This window comes from Fundulus heteroclitus, chromosome 19 (genome assembly GCF_011125445.2).
Source record: "Fundulus heteroclitus isolate FHET01 chromosome 19, MU-UCD_Fhet_4.1, whole genome shotgun sequence".
NCBI lineage: Eukaryota > Metazoa > Chordata > Actinopteri > Cyprinodontiformes > Fundulidae > Fundulus > Fundulus heteroclitus.
Genome location: NC_046379.1, coordinates 15,140,863 through 15,165,766, shown reverse-complemented (window position 1 = coordinate 15,165,766; position 24,904 = coordinate 15,140,863). Strand labels below are relative to the sequence as shown.

The window sequence follows — 24,904 nt, the reverse complement described above, 5'->3', positions numbered from 1 at the left end:
TAACATGTGGACATTCACACCAGAGTTTGACACCAACAGGGAACCTACTTTGAATGAATTTCCACTGTGCAGAAGTTTCTTTCAGAATCGAACCTGGACAAGAGAAAACAAAAAAAAACACACATTTAGATATTCTTAAAGACTAAACATTCAACTAAAGTCTCCAGCTAAACCTGCAACGACCCCGACAAACTGTCAGCTTCACTAAGACAAATGGACTTCAAAGGTGCATCTTGACAAACCAGTGGGCCAAATGGCAGAGCATCACATTTTCCAGATGCAAATTAACACTAGCTGACAGTAAGATGCGTCCATGAAGCCAATCTGTTTCCGCTGTAATCAAATGAGACACTGCTCTGATTGCAAGCCATGTGTGAAAGGGGGTTTACTCTCGACAGGAAGCAGAGAGCCCTCTTATTATTAGGACAATGGGGTTGCCAACATATTTCAACTGGTCAAAATAGGGATTTTCAGGTTAGGGATTAGACTATGTTCACTTAGGAAATTACTTGATATCTGATTAAGTATAATAGAAGTAAAGAAATAGGAAAAAAAGGGGAAAAAAATTGTACTTTGACGATTTTTTTATTTATTACGTAGGGGGTTTATGATGTCAATATTATGCTGAGCAGTATGTGTAACACCTAGGTGCAGCACCCATGTTTTTTCCTCACTTATTAAAGTACTTTGGGTCACAGCCTCTCCCCACATGGATCCCCCACAGATCCATGTGCAATATTTAACATCTTATTGCAAACAAAGGATCTACTTTGTCTAGTCTTGAGGACAGGGCAACAGCTGCATGTTCCAACTGGAATCTGCAGTCAGCTCCCACTTGTCCACTGGCGACGGTCCGGTCTTAACTTTGAGAGCTTTTCCGTTTTCTCTTAAGATTTTATGTTTTTCAAGCTTTGGATGTTATGTCTGATGATTTCGCCATCTTTTTAAAATTAGAATCTATGTCTAGTTCATAAGCCATAATTTTGTCAGACTCAAAAATTCACAGGATTAAATTTTTAGCCTACCAGCAATAGGTGAAGGTATGGATGATTGGACAACAGATTAAGGTGGCTTAACAGAGGATGGACAAATGTATGAATAATTAACACCATGGCAAAGATCAAGGAGTGAAAGGAGGACAGATTAAAAGTGGACAGATGGAAATGGGAGGAAACAGGAAAATGAACAAATGGATGAGAGAAATTCATCAAAATATTCAAAAACAAATGGATAAACAATTAACAAATGCAGCATGGTAGACAATCAATGGATGGATACATTGAATAATAAAAATAAAGGAATGGATGAAAGCATAGCCGATCGATTCCCAGATTGATTGATTGATGGGTGGATAGATAATGGAAAGATAGCTAGATGGGCAATAGGATATGGAATAAAGTAATAAAAAAATGTATTCTATACTCCATTTGTTGTTTCAATAGGAATCCTACTATTTCAGTACATACGTATACTTTATATTGAAGAATTTAGCAACGCCATAAACTGGATAAATGACAAATCTTTACAGACCTACAACACAACACTGAAATGCAAAATACTTGGGGAGCCATTGCAACAATTTGCAACAGGTGCTGTAAAAGCTGAAAGTGCTATTTTATAATCATTAACCTGATGGCAACAGAATTTACTATAAAAAAAAAAACAAATAGAAAAGATTTTTTTTTAATACTTTTTCCCTTCTGGTGCTCTCATCAGAAGGCTGGATCCACAATAGCATAAATTCATCTTTTCATACCCAAACGCGTTGAGGACAGAAGCATCTTAATAGCTGTGTGAAATGTCAGCGACCTTGCAATTCTCAGTTTGAAAAGGACTAAACAACCGAGTCATTAATGTCATTCCAGCCACCCAGGGAATTTGTCACAAAGCAAAGATTTTCTATCAGTAATGGAATTGGATGTAAAATGTGATAAGAGGGGGAAAAAAAAAATATGACAGTTATCTTTGCCTCAAGTGTGTAAATAACAGCACCGCATCTTGACCAGTGACACATGAACTGATGAGTGGAAAAGGACATTTTTTTAGTGAGAGCAGGGTGGAATAAGGGGCGTCTTTAAATCCATCACAATTTCTTGTTCAGTGACAGACAAAATGAAGATTTTATCGGGGGCATCCAGCCAGAGATAAGCCCTGATTTGAAATTATGAGCCTGCAGCAAAGGCCAGTCTGCAACGCCGATCTAGACCTGAACTGTTTTAGCTGCCAGCCCTGACAAATAACAGTTAGAGCTGCGGCTATTTCTTGTTGCAAATGTTTTATTTCTTTAGGCAGCAGCATTTTTAAGTATACCACAGTAATTCAGAAATTTAAAAGAAGTTCTCATTTGCATTTTCCATTTGCAATCACTTCCAGGACTAATTTATTTCCCCTTTCTGGCATAACACTTGTGATTGTTATTTCTTTTTACCATTAAAAGTGTCTCAGAGGTTATGAAAGCTCAAAAGAATGAAGAAAGCACATTATATGACTGCCTGTAGGTGTTAGTAAGCAATAAGGTGGGGAAAAACATTGTTACAGTACATACCTATACTGTGAAACTGCCATCTGTTGTAGATTTTCTCAGGCAGAAGCTGAAGAATTTTCTGATGAAAAGAAACAAAGTTATGAAAAGGTTTATTAAAAGGGTTTAATTGTTAAAGTGCTGTAAATTTCCAGAAAAGCAGCATCAAACCAAACAGCAACAAGAGAAAGAAAAAGGTGAGATTATATGGGATAACAGAGATGCACTGAGGAATTGGCTGTGGACCATAATTTAATAATTTTCAGCTTCATCTGTGACAAGCAAGTTGGAAATTAAAAGAAAAATCCTCAATCAGCGAACAATATGTATACCAAAACACTCTTCAAGCGTGGAAGTTGTTATTGAGTGATACAGACAGGTTTTGCCATTTTCAGTGTCAGCGAGGAAGCACAGAGGTGTAAGGAGTTAAAACAGTATTTTCTACATTTGTTGAGATACGTCTGGGGTGCAGTCCGTGTGGAAGAAAGAAGAAAGCGAGCTGATTTTGAGCTTTCAACCTCGACCTTTTATGGAAGATGCTGGATTTGGAAATCTTGGCAGCATTTGAAAACCTTAAAGCAGCAAACTTATACGTCTTGAACCAAGAATGTTTTTTCAGCTTGCTATACAGGTTACAGTATCATTAAAAAGTTGATTTTTTTTCCAGTAACTCCACTCAAAAAGTGAAACTTGTATTTTCATCCATTAGTGTTTATTTCTTTTCATTTTGATGATTTTAACTGTCAACTAATGAAAACCCCAAATTCAGTATCTCAGAGAAGTAGATTACTTAAGACCAATACAAAAAAGGATTTCCAGAAATGTTGCACAACTGAAGAGTATGAAAAGTACAGTATGAGTGTGTACAACACAATTACTGCAGCAATGCGGCGTGGCATGGAGTCCACCAGTCTGTGGCACTGCACAGGTGTTATGAGGAGGTATTGCTAATACCTACACTAACATTTCTTTATTACCTATTTTATTAACCATATAAATCAATGAGTATATCATATATTAAATAAATAAGTAGAACTGGACTGGATATTAGATTGAGAATCAAAGCTAGCTGTATTAGTACACAGGTTCACAAAGACTGCCAAGCTGTTACATTTAAGTCTTGTGCTGCTTCATGCCTCTCAGACAGAAGCAAAACTAGCTCCATTTCCAAAACTGCCAGATAGCTGAACCCGGGTCTTCAAAAAGAGAGTCCACAACTCCATGGGCACTATCAGTGAGGCTGCATCTTGTTTTCTAAAAAGCAGTACATAAGAAAAGGGAGGTGATAGCGACAGACTTTGCTTTGGTAAGTGCCATCGTTTGCCCGAAGCGGTACATGTTTGAGGAATACAGTGCATTCGCCCTTTGACTCCACTTTCCCTACAATGTCTGCAACACCCGAAGACACAAGAGAGCACTCAACACCTCAGCGGTAGCCACGTTATAACTCAATTAGAGCACCCTAACCTTTCAGCAGCCTATCATTATTCCTGAATCCAGCGACAGGTTAGCTGGGTCCCGCTGGAGAGATTGAAAGAGGAAAAAAGCTGGGGGGGGGAACACATCTGCAACCGTGGCTCCCCCCAACGCTACCCGATAGTCAGTTCACAGGGATCAACCCGTGCTCCCGATGGTCCAATTCTTATCAAGGCCTAATCACTGACCCAATAAGTCTTCATGATTGCAATGTAGAGGTCAAGCCTGCCTTTTTACTGCTTTACGAATGCTGTTCTGACCCACTTAACAAGACAAGCATTGCTGGCCAGCATAGTAAAAAGCTCGTCTGCCCCGGAGAGTGAGAAACTCAGATAGTGAAGGATTTAGAGCGTAACAGGAAAAAAAAATAAAAAAATAAAAAAACGTGAGACCTTCAAGAGCATAAAGATTAGGTTATCCGCAGCTACACGATGCTGCAGGAGCATCACACCAATACAGCTTGCAGGAAAGGAAACATCAAACTTTTAAAATGCTGAAAATACTTCTCTTTAAAAAACAGAATGTATCTGTAAATATGGAATTAATGAAGCTGGATGCTGTTAAATTAGCAACCAATTAGGTAGGCTTAAAGGCTAATCTATGTCACAAACACATTGTTCCATTAAGTGGAAAGATTTCGTCAATAATGTCAATCTTTTACATAATGAAGCTGCTCTGAATGATGGCACACTCTCACCGGCCACTTTGTTAGGTACAACTGTTTAATCGCTTTTCAGCGCAAATAGCAAGTCTGCCAATCACATGGCAGCAAACTCATGCATCTAAGCAGCCAGGCGTGGTGAAGACGAGAGCTGAAATTCAAACATGAATGAATGGAACAAGGGAGAAAGGAGATTAACGTTACTTTAAATGTGGAATGGTTGTTGGTGTCAGACAGCTGGGCTGAGTGTTTCACAAACTGCTGATCTACTACGTTTGTCACTCACAACCATCCTGAGTTATCAGAGGATGGTCCGATAAAAGAGAAAATACCCGGAGGCGGCTAGTTGTGTGGACATGAATGGCTTTTGGCATCAAAGTAGAATGGGCAGCTGGGTTTCTTGATAGAAAGGCAAGTTAGCACTTAAGGTAAGAGGAATGCCATCTAGGAATGCACAGCATGTTGCACCTATAAGCATGTGGGCTACAGCAGCGGGAGACCAAATATGAGGTAATAATCCTAAACCCAGGAAACTGGAGCTACGATCACACAGTTGGACAATTATGGGTTGGAGAAATGCTGCTTGGCCTGATGGGTATATTATTAGTTGATGGATCCTTACTGTGTTGTAAGCTGGTCGTGGTGTAATGGAGTGGGGGTTGTATTTGTGGCAGACTTTGGGCCACAGTGGTGAGCTAAAATAAAGCGTCTTTTAAATACCACAGCCTACCTGAGTGCTGCTACTGACCCCCCGCTGCACTCATCCTCCGACGGCCGCGTGCACCAAGTAACAAACCTTAAACTGGCACAACACGGTTTCTTAAATATTCCAATGAGTTCACAGTACTCCAGTGGCCTCCACAGTCACCAGCTGTCAATCCAAAAGAACACCTTTGGAGTTGGCATCGCGAATACGCAGCTGACAAACCTGCAGGAACTGTTTGATGATGTTGACTTATGCCAGAGAGAATTAAAACCGCTCCGAGGGCAAGAGGGTTCAACCGGACGATGGCTGGCGGACCGTACAGGGTCCAGTGAGTGTGCTTGCCGCACTATTCAGGTGCCACCTGCGGTCCCTAGTTCTGGGGCGGCTCAGTTTTTTCAGCGCCTCGCTTGCTTGTTTTTCCTCAGAGACTCAAATCCTTGTCATTATCTGTGACAGCAGAGAAAATGAGGCATGCATCAGTTTGAGGGGGGCACGGGATAACCATCTGTTCTGTTTAACTTCTGTCTGATCCACAGACGTGACAATGTGTGTGTCCAGACGGGTAGCTGCACCTTATTATTGATCCCACATGGGATTATTAGATCTCTTTACAGGATCTGTATTGCTCTCCATCACTCTGTCTCCTTGGGCATTATGCTAGGCTGCAGCACAGCAGGGTAGCCCACTTAAGCCTTTCCTCATGTGTGCGTGTGTGCGTGTACAGACACGCTAACATCGTCTTACTTGTCTCAGAGCACCAAAAAAAGGAAAGCAGGAAAGAGATGGACCGCTAACTCAGAAGAACTCCCTGTAGCGCGTGAATAGAAGCACCAACAACGATGAATTTAGTGGCTGATATGAGGCAAATACAGAGTCGGCAGCGCTAGAGGTTGGAGGAGTTAGGCTAATCTGCAGCTGTACTCCAGCATAAAGATGGAGGCATTATTGCGGTACAACTGCTGCCTTTACGCATTTAACATGATCCGCACTTAGGTTTCCAGTGGCAGAGCAAGGACATGATGCAGCATATAGGTAATCTATGAGGGCTTTCCGAAAGGAAAGCTGCAGACGGGCATCGTTCTCTGTGTCATTTACACAGTGGTAAGGATTTCTGACAACATGGAGAGGATCGCAACATCCAAAGACACGAAAGAACAAAAAAACCGACACCACACACAGCAGCGGACTAAGAGAGCATTTAATGGGCCCAATTTATTAGGATTATCATGGTAATAACTTACTATCAATACATTCCCAAGCCAAACTGATCATTTACATGCCAACCAAATTTCTTGCCATGCATTTTCATTTCCAAACAAAAGCTTTGGAAACAATACAAACATAAATTTAAAAACTATATTAGACCATAAACATTTTAATGAAATAAACTATCTGACTGAATGAGCAGCACTGGAAAGCGGTCTTCATTCTCTTCAAAGGCCAGTGGGTGGCAGCACCAGCCTGCATTTACACTAATTAGGCAAGTTCTTCTGTATAGCGCCATTTACACACAAGGTGTATTAAAGGGCTATTAAAGGGGAGAAAGGACAGGGAGGTAATAAAAATTATATTCAAAACAAGAAATACCAATTTAGAGCACATAGCTTTGGCATGATACAAATGATTAAATTAATCTCTGACATTATGTGAACAATGTAGTGAACAACAACGATTCCAGGCCTGATTTAAAGGAGCCAACAGTTTTTGCACATTTCAGCTTTTCAGGAAGTCACACAGGAGCACAGAGACAGCACGCTGCTTCCCCTTGATTAGTTCTGGTGCTGGGAACACTGAACAAAAAAACGGGTCTCTGATTGCCTCGGGATCTACATGGTGCATAGCTGACAAGTAACTTTAAAATAAAAATATCACAAACTGCTTCACAGTATATTTAGGCCCAAGACCATTTAATACCCTGTTGATCATGAAACCATTTTCAATTAGAAACACTGAGCCACTGTAGTAATTTAAGGAGTGTTGTGACATGACTCTGGGGGCAGCATTTTGGATGAGCTTAAACTGCTGGATTTTTTTATTGCTTTATTTTATTGTGTTTACAGAGATCAGTAAAGATCATTACAATAATCTAACCTCCTGAAAATAAAAGCATGCCACAGTTTTTAAGTGTCCTGTTTTCACCTGTCATTCTGTCATGTTTTACCATTTTAGCTGGCTGTTATTAATACACTGTACCCAGTAGTTAAAATCTAGGTCTATAATGCCCCTAGGTTTCATGCATCCTTTATCATGTTTAGCCTCATTGATCGCTGATCTCTAACATTGCATTTTTGGGATATAAAAATAATTATTGTTGTTGGGGTTTTTTTTGCATTAAGTTGGTGGAAATTCTGGTAGCTGCAGGGTGGGGTTATTTAGTGCTGTGGGGTTGTAGCAAAAAGGTGCTTGTTTTGAGGCTCGCCACAAGTAATCTTTGATTTTTGTGTTTTTTTTTTTTGTTTTTTTTAATAATAATCGTAACTACGCCACCTTTCAGTGCAATAAGCTTTCAGCCAGTCTTGATTTTTTTCTCACAGTTTATCAATATTTGGAGTGAAACTTTCCCCCCAGCATCAAATACAAGACATTTTAAACTCCAGACTTAACCTCAGGTAATTTCTCAGTTTGAAATGTGTGAATCGATGTTCTTGCTAGTGACAAGATTTATATGTAGCAGAATTTAAAACCATTTCTTGTTAACTACACATCCCTCGCTTCTTTGTCAAACAAAAAAGCTAACCGCTAAAGAAGACATATACCAATAAAATATCCATTAAACATGGATGGAAAGATTGAAAGAGAGGACGGCAGGGGGAATTCTGAATGCTGAGTCAGGTCCGGCTGATGGACAAGAGGTCACGGCGAGGCCGCGACAAGGCCATATCCTGGAGAGAAAAGGGTCCTGGCACAGGCTTCCTCCTGACTTTTGCTGGATCCAAGGCTGTCCCTTTAACAGGTCCCACAACTTCACTGGCACCAAGATAAAAATGTTCTCTGACGGTGAAAGGTCATGTGGGAGCATAAACAAGTCAGGAGTCCCTGAAGGGCTGATAAACTCACTCTGGTCTTGTGACGGCAAAAAAAAAAAAAAGCCTTATAAAACAGACGCTGGTCTTACATTTACTGTTTTTATTCAGCGTCTGTCTTAAAAATATTTTTCTATCCTTCTGTTTTCATACGTTTAAACAAGCTTGATCCTATGGTATTATCCAACATAAAGTCCTTAATAAAGAATCACACACTGTAAGTCCGATATGAAAATGTCTTCCAAGGATAAACAAACATTTATCAATCTGGGAATTATACTTTGATTCAAGTCTAACATATAATTTCACTATTAAAAAGTATAACTGTAATTACATTTGCATAAAAAAGTGTACACCTTAAAATCCTAAATATTTGCAGAAGTTACTCAGAACAGCAACAACAGCCTGATAAAGTCAATAGTGTATGTCAAGGCTCTGAGCTTCATCAGCCAATTAGTGCTTGATGTCTCAATACTGATGTTCTCATACTTTGGCAATCAAAAGCAAACTGATGTTGGGTTTTGGGTATTTGTAAAGACAAATTCTACCACTATAGTAATTGTAGTAAGCAAAAGTCTCATAAATTCAAACCAAAAGCCCGTTATTTACTGGGAGTATTTGAAATACTGTCTGAAAACATGCCTTTACTGTTTTTGATTGCTTTTAATTCTTCTTATTGTTTTATACACTGAAAAAAAGTCGCCACCAAATAGAAAATTTCACACTAATATTTCGTTGGACCACTTTAGCTGTGATTATGGCATGCATTCGCTGTGATATTGTTTCGATAAGCTTCTGCAAAGTCACAAGATTTATTTCCACTCAGCGTTGCATTCATTTTTCACCAAGATCTTGCATTGATAATGGTAGAGTCTGCCCGCTGCCCAAAGCCTTCTCCAGCACATCCCAAAGACTCTCAATGGGGGTAAGGTCTTGACTCTGATGGCCAATCCATATGTGAAAAAGACTCCTCCTGCTCCCTGAACCACTCTTTCACAATTTGAGCCATTGATGTAATAACCTGGTCATTCAGTATGTTCAGGTAGTCAGCTGACATCATTCTTTGAACGCATACTGTTGCTAAAGCTAGACCTGACCAACTGCAGCAACCCCAGATCATAGCACCGCCCCCACAGGCTGGTACAGTAGACACTAGGCATGATGGGAGCATCACTTCACCTGCCTCTCTTCATACCCTGATGTGCCCATCACTCTGGAACAGGGTAAATCTGGACTCATCAGACCATATGACCTTCTTCCATTACCCCAGAGTCCAATCTTTATGCTCCCTAGCAAACTGAAGCCTTTTTTCTCCGGTTAACCTCACTGATGAGTGGTTTTCTTAAGGCTACACAGCTGTTCAGTCCCAATCCCTTGACTTCCCTTCGCATTGTGCGTAAGGAAATGTTCTTACAGTTTTTAGTAATGCGTCTGCAATCTCCTTAGATCTTTTCTCTGCTTGATGCATGCCAATGATTTGAACCTTTTGAAACAGACTGACATACTTTCCACGACCACGGGATGCATCGTTCAACATGGTTGTTTAAGAAATGAGAAGCAACTCGTTGCACCAGTTGGGGTTAAATAACTCGTTGCCAGCTGAAACATAATCGGCCATGCGGTAATTATCCAATGGGAGCATCGTACCTATTTTCTTAGTTAAATCCAAGTGGCGACTTTTTTTTCTTGGCCAGGCAGTGTATGATTATGATCATTTAGTGTATAGTATGTGGGTCACAGGCCATTGACGCTTTCAGCTCAACGTGCTACAAAAGACCCACTAAAACTGACTAAATGAATGATGGGTGCCCAGCAAATGTATTTACAATATTACCATAATTTCAAGTCAGTTATTATAAAATTTATTTGAACTTGTATTGAATTTAAAGCTTATATTATATCTGTTAACGCTCCATGTGTTCATTCAGGCTACGACACAGAGAGAGAGTTAGAGCAGAAACAAAGAAGGCTGAATGGAGACGGTCATTTTATTAAAACTGCCTGCGCTAAAGATGCTACAGACAGTTTAAAATGTTAACTCCATAATCCCTTTGTCTTTGTTTTAATATACTAGTAATGTCCTGTTTTACAGCGACTCCTCTCATGCATGGTGCAACTTTGCTTCTATTTCTAATAGGTAAATAATCAAAGGCTACTCATGGCTGCAAACCTAGAGAAATTTATTGTAATGTTGCCATCATCTCTTCTTATATTACAGTTCAAAAAGGGAAATGAGGACAGACCAAAAGCTCTATCAGCAGGTCAATTCTTTACCAAATCCATCTTTCATATTTAACTTTTTTTAATCTAATTTTTTATCTCTATCTTTTTATCTGGCTAGTTTGTTTCTTTCATGACATTAAACTACCAACATAAACCAAAATCTAGTACATCTTGTAAAATTTTTTAATTTCTAACTTAAATATATCAATATACTCTAATTTTGGCTACTGTAATAGCTAAGACAGCATTAATAGGGTGACGCAATATTAGGAAAACAAGCAGCTGCAATATTTTCTGTTGATTATAAAGATGGTATCTGTTCTGATTAAGCCACATTTTCCTACTGCTCTCCCCCTCCCCCTTATTATTAAGATGTCACTATCCTTTTTAGCATCCCTCGACAACTAATATAAATATCAACTGTGAGCATCAACATAGTTTTGGTATACAGTGTGTGAATGCATTGCACTTGAAATATTATAGCCCATCAACAATCTGGCATCCAAGCAGTTCTTCGTTATCACGACACAGCACACATTAAAATCAATGAGAAGCACAATTTGACATATTGTGCAGCTCTAATCATCAATAAAATCTAGTCTACACTAGGAATGGGTGACATTGCCTTAAAAATGCAATCACAATAGTTTGTGGCACCTGATAGGATAACTGTAACATTGATGAGAAAAGTAATAAAAAATTCCTCACGGTCTTTTTAGTAATATATCTGTCACTGCATACAGTCAGAGCCCCACAAACACCATCACCTATCTAAAAAAAATTACGTTTCTTATTGCAAGCGCCACTTCAGCAGACCAGTTACAGTGAGCACATTAACAGCACGTTATAAAAACAACTCAAACATTTCCAAATATATTGTGAAATATTGATGCAGGCAAAAAAAATGTAAAAAGCAAAAACCAACAATCCTTAGCATATTGTTTTGCAAGCTTACAGACCTGATATAAGGTTTACCATTGTCACAATAAATACCAGTCCTCATCAGGATCATTAGTTTCCAGCAATAATAATCACAATAATGATGCAATGATTGCTCATCTCATCTAAATTGCTAAACAGCAACTGATCTAAACCGAACGTAAAATAAAAATATGTGGTCATGCCCATGAAAACAAAGGGATTGCTGCAATGGACGCAATTCTTTTTTTTTTTTTCTCCAAAATCTCTTTGTCTAGCAACCCGGATAGGGTCTGCCGCCCGTCAATCCTGCTGCAGCATTTAACATCTGCTTCGGCTGACATCTCTGTGGCAGCAGACACGAATAAAATCCTGGAAGAGAGCAGTGATGGCTGCTGGTGGAATGGGGGTTGGAGAGCTCCAACAGAGCTTATGGACAGGGACAAAAGCGAACCCCCTCAAGATAGCAGGGATCAGCATGGGAGCTCAACCCCCCCTCCTCTGCCTCCCCACCGCAAGCCACAGAAAAAGGGGCCACATGCCTGATCATGGCCGAAAAGTAATCCCCATGCAACAAACTCAAAGAAAACCTGCAATTACAACAAAGAACAAACATCTCTGAAAAGCAGATGACGAACCATATCAATTTTTTTTGTATGATGGCCTGAAAATTTATTTCAAGGAACAATGAAATAAGCACTGTTGTAGGGACGTTTTATTCTTTCAAAGCTGTCATACAGCATTAAAGCGTGTCACAAAGCTTTACACAGCTCTGCAAACACATAAATTGGGTTTTATTCCAGACAATGATTAACAGGATTTGAAGCTAGCTTGAAAAGAGGTAAGAGTTTTATTCTTTACAGTTTCTGATTCAAACTGATGATACACATTTCCTTCAAACTATTACCATTCATTATGTGAATGGATTCATTTTTAGGCAGCATAAGCCATTCACGTCTTGAACGTCCGTGAACTGCCTCTGTATAACAATATTGTATAACCAACTTCTAATTCGTCTGCCATCGTCCCATTAGTACATAATGAAACGCCTGATTTAACCGGACACAAACGCAACCCCCGATAACGAATTCAAGACCACATACGGTCAAAAATGACTAATGCAACCATTTGCAAAGAGTACGTTAATGCAGTGTTACCAGAGCTCGAGATCAAAGCAACTCTGTATCTGTCCTGTACACGCCGCTCAAAGCAAGCTTATCTACTCAGCACACGGGTGAAAGCACACGTTGTCACAGACAGGGGCTAAAAGGGGACAAATGAGGGTTAAGCTGCTTTCAATATTGACTCCATAAATATGGAAGAGCACTGAATCCAGGATATATATTTGCAGGTTAGATGAGCGGATGTGTACTGACAGCCAGGGCGGGTTTCTTGATGAAGAGCGGAGAAAAGTTGACAGAAAATGTTGAAAACAACACACTGAACAAAAAGGAACAAAGCGACTACCTCCTACTTTGTTTTGCTGCCAGGTTTAAAGACCTGCCCAAAGCAAATGTAACCAGAGAGCTGATTGTACTTGAAACTTGAGCTGGCTTTGCAGTGAGGTAAAAAAAAAAAAAAAAAAAAAAGTAAGCAGATCAATCATCTCTCACACCCAGAGGGCATGCCCTCTCAGATTTGAATGTCTTTTAAAAAAGAAGTAATGATATAACTGAAGAAAATAATTGACCTGAGGGTTTTTTTTTTCCTGTTCTTGCTATTCAGGTCTTTAAATACAGGCAGCTAGCAGAGCTCGAAGATAATGGATCCTACCCCAGAGTTGAGCTGACAAACAGGTTGTAGACTAGAGCAGGTAATGGGTGGATCTGGGACATGACTTACTTCAAAAATAAAGAGGATAGAGTCCAGCTCCTCCCTTTGAGATTTGTTCCCTGAAACACACAAAGTGAAGAATATGGAGCGTGAATTAAATATATATTCAGCAAGAAAAGGCTTATAAGACAGCCCTGAAAAGTTATACTGTCAAAGTTACATGCCGTGTACTCACCTTTTTGTTTTAGGCTGCTTTCCAGTGTAATGAAATTTTCATAGAAGATAAAATAAATCTGAGAGCAATTGCTTTCAAAAAACGGCTTCAGTTCACTCTTGTCAATGATATCTGTGGAAACAGTGAAAAAAGGAAAATATTAAGAAGAGAATCATGATTGTGGGGTACTGTATCATACTTTGTAGACTTAAACTGCAGTGAACTTTCACATAAATAGAAAAAAGAAAACATCTAAATGAAAAAAAAAACTACGCATATGAATACATCCAGAAGACTGAGTATCTGTTTTTGTTCATACTTTAGACAGCAGTTATTCCAATTTACTGGCATATTCGTGTTGAGAAAAATTAATAAAAGAAACAAATAAGACATACTGGACTTTCACCTGCAGACAACAACATCTTGCACACTCACAGAGGGCATGCCCTCTTAGATTTGGCATTAACATGAACGAGTAAATATATCACTTCAACTCAGGTTTTAAAGTGTTTCTGGTTCGTTCCCGCCTTCAATTCCACACAAACAAAGAGTAGATTTTGTCTGAGTATTTCATTTAAATACATTTATATTGTTTAATAGAAAATGTTCCGTGCCAAAGTCCAAAGCGATATAAAACAAGGAAGAGTTACAGAGTAAATACATAATGCCCCCCTTCCCCAAAAAAATCTAAATAAAAGCATTAAAATGTAAAAAGCCTGCATTTCAGAAAACCATTTATAGGTTGAACCTTCTGTATTGGAAATCACCATATGAATTAATGTATCGTTATTTAAAGAAACAGTTCAGGGAGCATGAGAAAATCTCCACGCAAACAGCCCCTGAGAGTCACCAAGATGTGTAAAAGTAGTGTAAACAAAGAAGTCTGACTCTGCCGTCATTTATTTAGAGAAGGAATCACTTGTCAGAACAAATCAAATGCAGCTAGCTCCATGGCATCCAGTAAAGTTAAATGAAATGATGCAACGCTCCGTTAAACAGAGCTAAAGGTAGACCAACATTTCACAGCGTTTGTTGGTAAGGAAGTTTTATAAAGACAAGATAGTCAAAGTGACGGTAGATTCAGCGAGTGAGCGATAAAACAAAAAAAGAATTGAAAACCTCCTAAACATCATTGCTTCTCACCGACGGGCGGAGTTGTGCTTTTTTTTGTTTACAGAGTCAACATTTGGAGAAAAGAAGAAGCAGTTGTCCAACTCTGAGGAGTCAACCTGTTCCACAAGACAGCCCTGCAAACATGATGGTGTTAATGGTTGAAGATATTGGCTGAGGCTTTCTCTCTGTTCCTTCAGCTCAACTCCTTTGTCGTATAGTTTCAATAAGTCTTGTGCAAATGTCAGGAAGTGATTAGAAACTAGGGCTGGACGATATAGAAAAAAAAACATATCGATAAAAAAGAAATCATATTGATCGATATTGATAATTATCAACAAATTCAAAATATATTATAAGTTCAGCCCTGGCCGTTTTATGCTGTTGCTTAATTACCTGTTTATAGATACAGAACACACAATCAATGAATTCAAACTCAAGCCTTTATTCAACCAACTTTTTACCACAACTACAAGTTTTTTAAAAAAAGAAAAAAAAACATGTGCTCTCTGAACTCTCTGAAGGTGGCAGAGCTTGGAGATGGAGCTTTCTGAGTCTGTGTTGTGATTGGTTGGGAGGATGCAATGACTAATATTAACCTACATGATAGGCTAGAATGCAAAAGGAAGGAAAACTTTTCTATGAAAAATTTTTATTGACCCTTTTTTCTATCATCGATATACATCTATCTGTCGATATATATTGCTATTGAATTATTGCCCAGCCCTAATAGAAACTGCCTGCTTTTACCAGGTAGGTGCACTGGAGTCAGTCAGGTGAGCCATCAGCAGCATTTTGTCTGCATTTTTGAAAAAGAAGACAAAGTTGACGTATGTAGCCCTGCTTGACTGCTTGTAGGTTTGCAACAGCTGTAGCGAAAGTTTCTTTAGTCATTTCCCTGCAAAGATTCAGTCAGACCAGAGCAAGAAAAGGTTTCCTCAATGAATCCCAAGGTGGGCTAAAAGTAGTTCATAGTTGTAAAATGGAAGTAAAATTATACATGATTTTGTAATTCTTTACACTGAATACAAGACAGGATGCACAATTTCGGTGCATCTTGGAACGTTCGCTAGTTTCCTGGTTCAAACCCACAGACTGCCGCTCTGGGTCCCTGAGCAAGACCCTCAGCCCCAGAATGCTCCCTGGGAGCCACACAGGGATAGGTTAAAGGCCAAGAACAAATTTCACTGGAATGTATGTTGCAATTACAAATAAAGAGTATTATTATTATGATGGGGACTGAATGCTGAATTTTCAGGGTTTGAATGATTTTCATGGCACTTTAGGTAGCAATACTATATATGAATTATAAGTTATACATTACGTAGACCTAAAACAAGCTGGAGGTTTGATAAAATGACAATACTTCTTATATACCAATCTCTATAATTTAAAACTATTTCATGATGAATATTTCTGTGTTATTGATTCAGACAATTGTTTAGATGTTTTGCACAGCAAAAAAAAGAAAATTTGCTGTATTACAAAAAATATATTGCAAATAAAATCACATATTTATAAACACAAAGAAGGTCCATGATTCGCTTTACTTGCAAAACTTGGGATGGGCCTTTTCTGAATAATTAAATGTAGGCCAGGAGGAGTCCTGGCAAAATAACAGCAATTAAGGTTCACCTTCTGTTGCAATGTCTCCTTTACCACATGGTAAACTGGAAGCCTTCCAGAAGCTGTCCAGCTCCTGGGGAGAGCTGGAATGATGTACAATGTGAGAGAGACCCAGAGCACTTATCTATGTTCCAAGATTAAAGCAGAAATAATGAGGACAAATGGAGTCACAGAGAAAATTGCTTTTAGATTTCAGCCTTGATGTAAAATGACAATTTGCAGTTTCATAAGGGAAATTAAAAGGTCTATCACTTAAGTAATGTGCATTAAAATGTAACTCACTAAAGAATTATTTAAGTAAATTGAGTAACCAAAGTAAAGTTCAGACAGTTTAAATGATGTGTATTTTACAACTAAACTCATTTTATTTCAGCAGATCCTCACGTCTCAAAAATGGTTAAATATGCGTCTGACTTCAACAACCAATCAGCGATTATTTCAACACCAAGCTGGCGGTTTCATTATGTTAGCATCCTTGTGGGTTAATGTTCTCACACAGTGTGCGACATCATGAGAAGCTGCTGGTAGCTCCACGTTTGGAGCTAAGCTGTGATTGACCAGTTGGAGAAAAATCTGAAGTGCTCACAGGTACGAATGAGAAAACGCTGATGGCAAAGGAAAAAAAATTAATAGAAAAGATATCATTAAACAGAAGATTTATAAAGTTTTTCAATCCTTTCGGATAGACTTGATAAAGGCAACCCATGGTCTGTCAGGTTAGCAATTAAAACAGTTATTAACTCCATTTACCAGATCGGCCCAAGTTCTGGTCAAGCAGACAGATGCGCATTTTGAGCTATTTTTAAATACGGGCCAAACACGGTGACACATTTTTTCCACCCACATGCCTTTCAAGTGGGGGCTTTAAAGTTTCTAACACAAGTCACAAAATAATTTTTACACAAATACTTTTTGTTTTACAGTAGTGTAAACAAACAAAATGAGAATTAAAGATCCATCTCACACGTTGGATTCTGCCGGAAATATGCAACAGCGCGCAGCCGTTTTTTTTGTCCCACCCTGTCACGGCTGTAATAGTTCAAATCTAGAGGCTCGTACTTTTCCAACAAGGGGTCGGAGGTCATTGGGTGACCATTTACGGTGCCGCAATTTTCGTGCGTAACACAGACATGCTCCGTGCGTAAAATCTGTAGTCACGGCTGCGTTGAGCTCAAATGGCTTTACGCACGGCCCGCAAGCGCAGACTGCTCCATTTGTTCGTGAATCTTTTCAGTGTCGTTTCTTTTTTCTCGTGGTCATCAAATATAATAATGGCACAGAAGAAGAAAATTACTGTTTGGGAACCTTTGGAGGAAATTTGGCGGACCAGTGACGGAGAAGTCGAAGAGTCTTCAGACAGCAGCTTGGATTCTGAAGTGGAAGAAGATAAGGAAATGCTTCTGAGAGTCCCGGTTCACGAGTAAGTAGCATTGTGACTTTTTATTTCCAGCATCTTTACATTACGAGTCATTTCAGAAAGAGTGCACTTGAATACAGTAGGATATAAGCCTGATCTTGAAATCAGTAAACTTTACAATGAATTCCCTCACCCACCCCTCACACCCGGAGCAAAGGAAGCACACGAACTGTATGTGGAATCGATTCACTTAACATTATAAAGCTTTTACATTATCCACACTTTACCAATACATGTTACTGTTACAGCATAACAACATGTATTTTTTTATTTTTTTCTGGCTATTTTTGTGGTACAGTTAGAAAGAGTATCTTGTAATCAGAAAATGCTACCAACCCCCACCTCCAGAACAAAGGAACCACATATACTGTATGTGGCATTGATTCAAGGAATGTTATAAAGCTTTTATAGTATCCATAACATTACAAAATTGTTTATATTATCTGGCTATAATATGTCATTTATTTTGTAATAAACTACTTTTTCTAGGTAGGAGGACGACGCAGGACCACCTGGAACACAGCAGACCTTGCTCCTTCCCACTTCAGCTGAGCCCTTATCTTCTTCAAAGTCAGATGTCTGATCTGTAAAGCACTGCAGTTATGAACCGGATGTGTCATAACAGTGTTATGTGAATTATGTTCATATGACCAAGTCTGGGTTTGGTGGTTGCCAGAAGAACAATACTTGTCTGACTGTATTAAATGTAAAGTTTGGTGAAGGGGGATTCAGGTGGGGGGTTGGTCTTCAGGAGCTACCAAGAGATTTTGGACAACTTCCTGTTCCCAGCATAGTGGGAAGAGTTTGGATCTGGCCCCTTCCTCTCCCTTCCCAACATGGCTGTGCATCAGAGCACAAAGCAAGGTCCACAAAGACATGGATGAGAGAGTTTGTGGATGACCTTGACTGGCCTAGCCCTCAATCCGAGACAACATCTTTGGGATGAATTAGAGTGGAGACTGAGAGCCAAATCTTCTCGTCCGACATCAGTGTCCGACCTAAGAAACGTGTTTCTAGAAGAATGGTAAAAGAAAATCCCATAACACTCTCCAGAACTTTATGGACAGGCTTCCCAGAAGAGCTGAAGCTGATATAGCTGCAAAGGGCGAACCAACGTCATATTGAACCTCATGGGTTAAGAATGGGATGTCACAAGTTCATATGTGTGTCAAGGAGGTGACCAAGTACCTTTGGCAATATAGTGTATTTAAACTATACTGTACTATACTGAATTATGTTGTGTTATTTTAGATTTTAAGATAATGCAAATATAAAGAAGAATTATTACTAATAGTTTAATAAATGGGATTTCAACAGTTCTACATCTACAGAGTCCTCGATCCAGTGACTAATACGCCTAAAATAAGTGAAACTTTTGCTCCTAATAACTTTTTATAAACTGTGTACAAAAGCACAAACCCAGTGCTCTAAAGACTGAAGACAGCAATGTGTCAATACATATCACTTCCATTAAATTCAACCACTTAAAAACGTTTGATCAAACTAAGAAATCTAGATTTTTTTTCCCCCGTCTTTATATATAGAAATTGCTTATATGTAAATCTAACACCTGTCCCTCATTTAGTATACAAGGATGTATAACTATGCAAAGCAGTGGAGCCGGGCCAATCTCATCTCCTGCTTTTAACTCGCTCTCGCCTTTTCTCTGGTTCTGGTCAGCAACAAGCTCAACACTTGGGTATACCTTTTCAATTGAAACGACACAAACCCCTTTCACACTGTTTGCATCTCGCACACAAAAGAAATCTGAAGCTACACTTGAAAAAATAAATGCAAGTCCAGGGACGTTCCCACGGAGCGTACACATCATCTACTTTGAATAAATAAACTCTAAAGAAGGCGGTTTGTGGGATTCAAAAATAAAAAAAAATCTCAATTGAATGTTACCATATTGCTGTATATGTAAAAATGATTCTAAGTGGAATTATAAAATTGCTTTTCACTGGAAAGTTGCTGAAAGTGTGTTACACACTGCCTTCTCAGTGTGGTACTCCAGCTGCAGCATGGCAGCTCTGCAGAGGATAGTGATGGGAGCTGAAAGCCTCACTGGAGGATCCATACCCTCTGTTAAGCATGTGTTTCAGAGCCCCTGCTGCCAATAACTATGCAGTTAGTAGCTGCTGCAATCAATAAGCATCACATGCAGAACCACCAGACTGCAACACAGCTTTCTGCTTCAAACTGTTAAAACGCTCCACTGCTGTTAAGATATTTACTTTTTATTACTGCATTTGTTTTACCCATTGCCTTTCTGTCAATTTTATAATTTTTCTCAGCACTATGTTACATATCCAAGTGAAAACTGTCTTGTTTTGTTGTATGCTAGATACTGTACAAGGAAATTAATTACCTGATTTGAACTAATTCAATAAAATGTTTAACAAGTGAAAAGCTAGTGGATTCTGCTTTTTAGAGCAGCTACAACTGAGAGCAACAAAGTAGTAGCTGTTGGTTGGAGCAAAGTCTGCAGTGTCGCAAATATTGTAGCTAATGTTTTACTAAACTTACCAAACTTGTTATTTTTAGAACCAATGTACAATTATTACCACTGAGGACTTTTTATCCTACTTTTTTTATTATGATTAAGCTGACAACTATTCTTGCTGACATGCACCAAAAGCTGCAATCATACCTTTTCCTGTGAAATAGCAGCCAACATAAGGATTTCAGGCCTTCTATCTGTGTTCTTATTAAGCTTGAAGGCCACTTAAATCATGAAGTCCTGATTCCACCCACAGAGAGATAAATCCCTCTCCTTCACTGCCCACATACCGCCACACAGTCTGCTTAGCTCCTACTCTCACCCCAAACAATACCGTTAGGGATGGGTACCTTTCACATTTGGACCGATATGGTACTGATAACCGGTACCTGGGCATCGATACTGGTATTTAATGGTACCCATTTTCAGTACTTTTGTGTGTTTATGAAGTAGTAAATGTTAGTTTATTAATAAAATCTCAAAATGTTTAAATTTAACATATTTATCAATACAAAAAAACTTGTTTGGATCTACAAATTAATCTTGGGATTTTAATACATTGGATGAATCTACAGCATATAAAACACATTTTTACCAAAATAACAGTTTCAGAGGCACAGAGTGAGCGGGGTACGGGATTGAGGCTGTGTAAATAAAATTCAGGGAACTGTTTTAGTGCAACAGTTTAAGAGAAGAAAAAATGTATATCAAAAACATAATTTATCCCGCTTTGTAAATCAGGTTGGGATACAGTTGCAATGAGGGAAGAGAGAGGCTGTCCTCTCTGAGTTGACTACAGGCGAGCTTCAGGACGAGGCTGTAGCAGCTGTCCCGTCTGTGAGACAGTGGTTGGAGAAGTAGAAATTCCCACAGCAGCACTCACCTTTCTCCAAAGACAGTAACTGCAGAACGAATGGTGCTTTCATGGGAAGTCACCAATAACAGATAAAGGTCGCGCAATTTGTATGCTAGTCGCTTTTTTGAAAAAAGGTTGATGGCTTCGGTCTGAAAAGTCGCTAAATATAGCGAGAAATTAGCTAAAGTGGTGGCAGTGATCAGGTGGTTCCTCAGCTCTGAAGAATTCCCGCCGCTGGCCTTGCACTTTGCATCACAGATATTGCAGCGAGCGGAATCTGCAGCGCGTTTTGAAAAGTGGAGCCATGCTTTCGACCACTTTCTATCAGCCATGCTTGCTTTGTTTAGTGGACCAGCGGCTACTGACGCCATTACACTCTTGTGCGTATAATGCTGTGGTCATGTTTGGCATGGGAAATCGCCCACTCTTCTGCTCCCTCAGTGTCACAGTGATGCGTTTCGGTACCGAAACATGGTATTGTTTGATTTTACGTGAATCGGTACCTGGTAGTATCAACGGGACTCAATTGGTGCCAACAGAAGTACCGAATTCGGTACCCATCCCAAAATACTGCTACTTTGACTAATGGTCCGGTCATCTTTCATCTTGATTACTGTAATGCTTTATTAAAAAGGCCCAACAAATGTCTTCATAAGTTTTAATAGATCCAGAGTTACGTATGCTGCCTGTGTTATCTCTAGAACTGTGTCCATGTGGCATGTCCTGAAAAACCTACATGAGTTCTTGATCATTTTTGTGTTGAATTTAAAATTCTACTTTTTAACATCAAGACCCCTGTATAACACTTACCTCCATATTTCATTAGACTTCTTGAAATCTATACACCTTCCTGTATGCTAGAGTTAGGTCTGCAACACTTATCTACTCCTCTTGCCCAGTTTTCCACCATGGATCTGAGATCTTTCAGCCAAATTGCTCCTCGTCTCTGGAAGGATCTCCCTCTGGACCTTCATAGAGTTTCATCACTAATCATGTTAAGGACTTGTCTCAAAACCCACCCGTTTAGACATGCCTATCCTAAATGATCACTAAATCCTAACAGCCACAAATGTTCTTTTGACTACATTTCATGTGTATCATTTTATTCAAAAGTTTTATAGTATTTTTAGTTTTTTTTTTTTGTCTATCTTAATTGTATAATTTAATAAAGATGTTGCTTTAATGTGTTGTTTATAGTGTAAAGTGACATTGAGAGACTTTAAAAGTGCTCATAAACAAAATGTGTTATCGTTATTGCTATAAGTTCTATTAATTTAGTCTTAAACACAAAGGGGAAAAATGTCTGCCGTAAATAAATAATTTGGATAAAACAGCTATGCTACAAAAAAAAAAAAACAGCTGAGACTAAGCACATCCTTTACAATCTAAGAAGTTTAATCTTAATGTCAAAAAGTCCAGCAGAGTGAAATAATCTGTCCATGCAACCTAGAGCTTCAGCAGCTATAGCTGGTAATTAGATTTCTCTAAAAATTTTAAATTCTCTAATATTGCTGCCTTTTATAGTAGTAATGCGTGGCGGTATGTGCAAAGATAGCCTGTTTCTCAGCCTCTTTGCTTTAGGGTTTGCTTTTTCAGAAATCTTTTTTTTTGGCTGCAAAGAAGCAGTTGCATAGTGAGAGTATGTCACTAGAGATACTTCATTCTCTGTCCAGCAGAGACGTCTCAGGCGTCCTCATGATGTGGACTGAAATATACAGAACCTGTTTTTGGGACACGTGAATGCTGAGGATGACATTATATCCTCTGAGCCCAACAAAGTAACCTTTCTACTCAAATGAAAGCGCTTCATCCGCTACAGTCTTATGGTAAAGGCAAGAGCGATGATGTAAAAAGTAGCTGGGGGGGAGCCAGAACAGAGAGCTTTTATGGGAGGAGGAAACCTTGACCTAAATATAAGATGAAATAAGCTGTAAACAAACTGCTACGGCATCATTACTTACACTGATGCATCTCAGTTTTACCCAGAACATTCATTTTCTTACGCCAACAGATAATAATTCAGACTCATCAACAAGAGCTTTTAATGAAACAAAAATGTATTACAATCCCCAATACACTTTTTGTCAGCTCATATTAGAGATGCGCCGATCCAGTTTTTTCCTATCCGATACCTGGGCTGAGCATATCAACCGAGACACGATACCGATCCTACTGTTAAATGAATAAACTGTATACCCTGCCATGTGAGTGAAGTTATCAGGCTTGACATAAACATTGTTGAAAAAAGTACTGCGTGTTGTTTAGCATGATGCTTTTGGAGGTTCTTATTTAAGTTTTTGGTGTTGAATTTATCAACCTTAGCCTCCCACCCCCTCGCAATTTACACATTGCAGATGCTGCATGTTGTAGTCGGACTTGGTTGGCCTATCAAGTTTAAAATGTTTCCAAATAGCAGACCTGGCTCGGCCCGGCAGTTGCTCCATGTTGCTCTGCGTTTGCTCATCACTAGCAGCTGTGCATGCTCTGCGTGATGACGTAGCCGCCGCTGCAAACATAGAAGGGACTTCGATTGCCGTCATTGTATTGTGTATATTAATTAAAAAAAAGAAATGACTGGATCCAATCTAGCTAATTAGTTAATATCAGAGCTGATAATCACTCTAGGTATCAGGTCGGTGCATCTCTAGCTCTTATTCTTATTTGGAGAGCCAGTTTGGGGTTTATCATGGGCGTTATTCATTAAATGAATGGACTGAGCGGGACTGTGAGGCTGAGTTGGGCATGCCTGACCTAGACCTTAAAAATAAAAATCTTGGACCATGCTTCTATCATTTGTGATAAGAAGAGAGCTCATACATTACGTTCAGCTAGGTAAAAAAAACCAAAAAAAAAACAGTTGACAAAATAGTAGTGTGGCATATATTTCACACATTTTAAAATGTATTTTTGCATTATCAGTACACTGGGATTGAAACCTGTGCAAGTGTAATTGCTCGGTTGTAATAACTGTGCACATTAAATTACTGCTTGATAAAAGATTACCATTATGGTATTGCATAAAGAGTTGGAGCTACCAACTGAAAAAAAAAAAAAAAAAAAAAAAAAAAATTGGCCAACTTCATTCACCTGCTGCAAATTAAGTTTATTTAATTTTACTGAGTGTATTTATCACGTACTTCAGCATAATACATATCATTCATACTCAATAAATTAGAATATTATTGAAAAGTTCATTTATTTAAGTCATGCAGTTCACTAAGAGAAACACATCATATAGATTAACCCAGACTGATGATATTTTAATAAGCCTTTAATTAGGTTAATCATATTTTTTATACCTCCAGCTGAGAAAAACAAAGTTTTTATAAAAGCTAAACATCGTACAGTATTTTTACTGTAGTGTTTTTACATCTAAAATATATATTTCTCAAATAAAGTCTACTGTTACAACTGAATTTTGGATCCATAAAAAAAAAAAGAAGCAACAATTCAAAACACCAACTAAATCTGCAGGACTGAAGACTTGAGAATATATCTCTAATATGTTCAATTGTTTAAGCCCTTCAAAGTGCTCAGCTGGTGTCTGTTGATTATTCAGCAATGCAGTGAAAAACAGACAACTGTGAGGTGTCAATTCAGCCTTTTTGTGACTAACTAAATGCTGCCTGGGCAATCTTGAAAACTGCTGACACAGATAACTTAATGATTTAGTGACCTAAAATCTCCTATAAGTGTGTTCATGCCAAAGAAAAACAGGTCAGGTTCAGATGAGAGGGTTTGCCATTGTGAAACGTTTCCTGTTAACCACCCGAGAATGGCAGCTCTTCTACGCCCACATGAGAGGACCAGCTGGAAAATGATAACGTGCAGCCAAAGGTTGACATTTATTTTGGAGGGCAGACAACCACAGCATCTT

At 38.8% G+C, this 24,904-nt stretch overlaps 1 protein-coding gene across 1 annotated transcript in view; it reads right to left on the bottom strand.

Moving 5' to 3' along the window:
- Nucleotides 1-24,904, bottom strand: part of ralgapa2 (Ral GTPase activating protein catalytic subunit alpha 2) — a 149,048-nt gene that overhangs the window by 111,606 nt on the left and 12,538 nt on the right. Inside the window, exons 2-6 of the mRNA XM_036150946.1 lie at nt 13,537-13,647; nt 13,371-13,420; nt 2,546-2,603; nt 194-204; nt 49-78 (exon numbers count right to left, since the gene is read on the bottom strand). Of these exons, the coding sequence (XP_036006839.1) occupies nt 49-78; nt 194-204; nt 2,546-2,603; nt 13,371-13,420; nt 13,537-13,647 (260 nt within the window). The remainder of the gene's footprint in view (nt 1-48; nt 79-193; nt 205-2,545; nt 2,604-13,370; nt 13,421-13,536; nt 13,648-24,904) is intronic.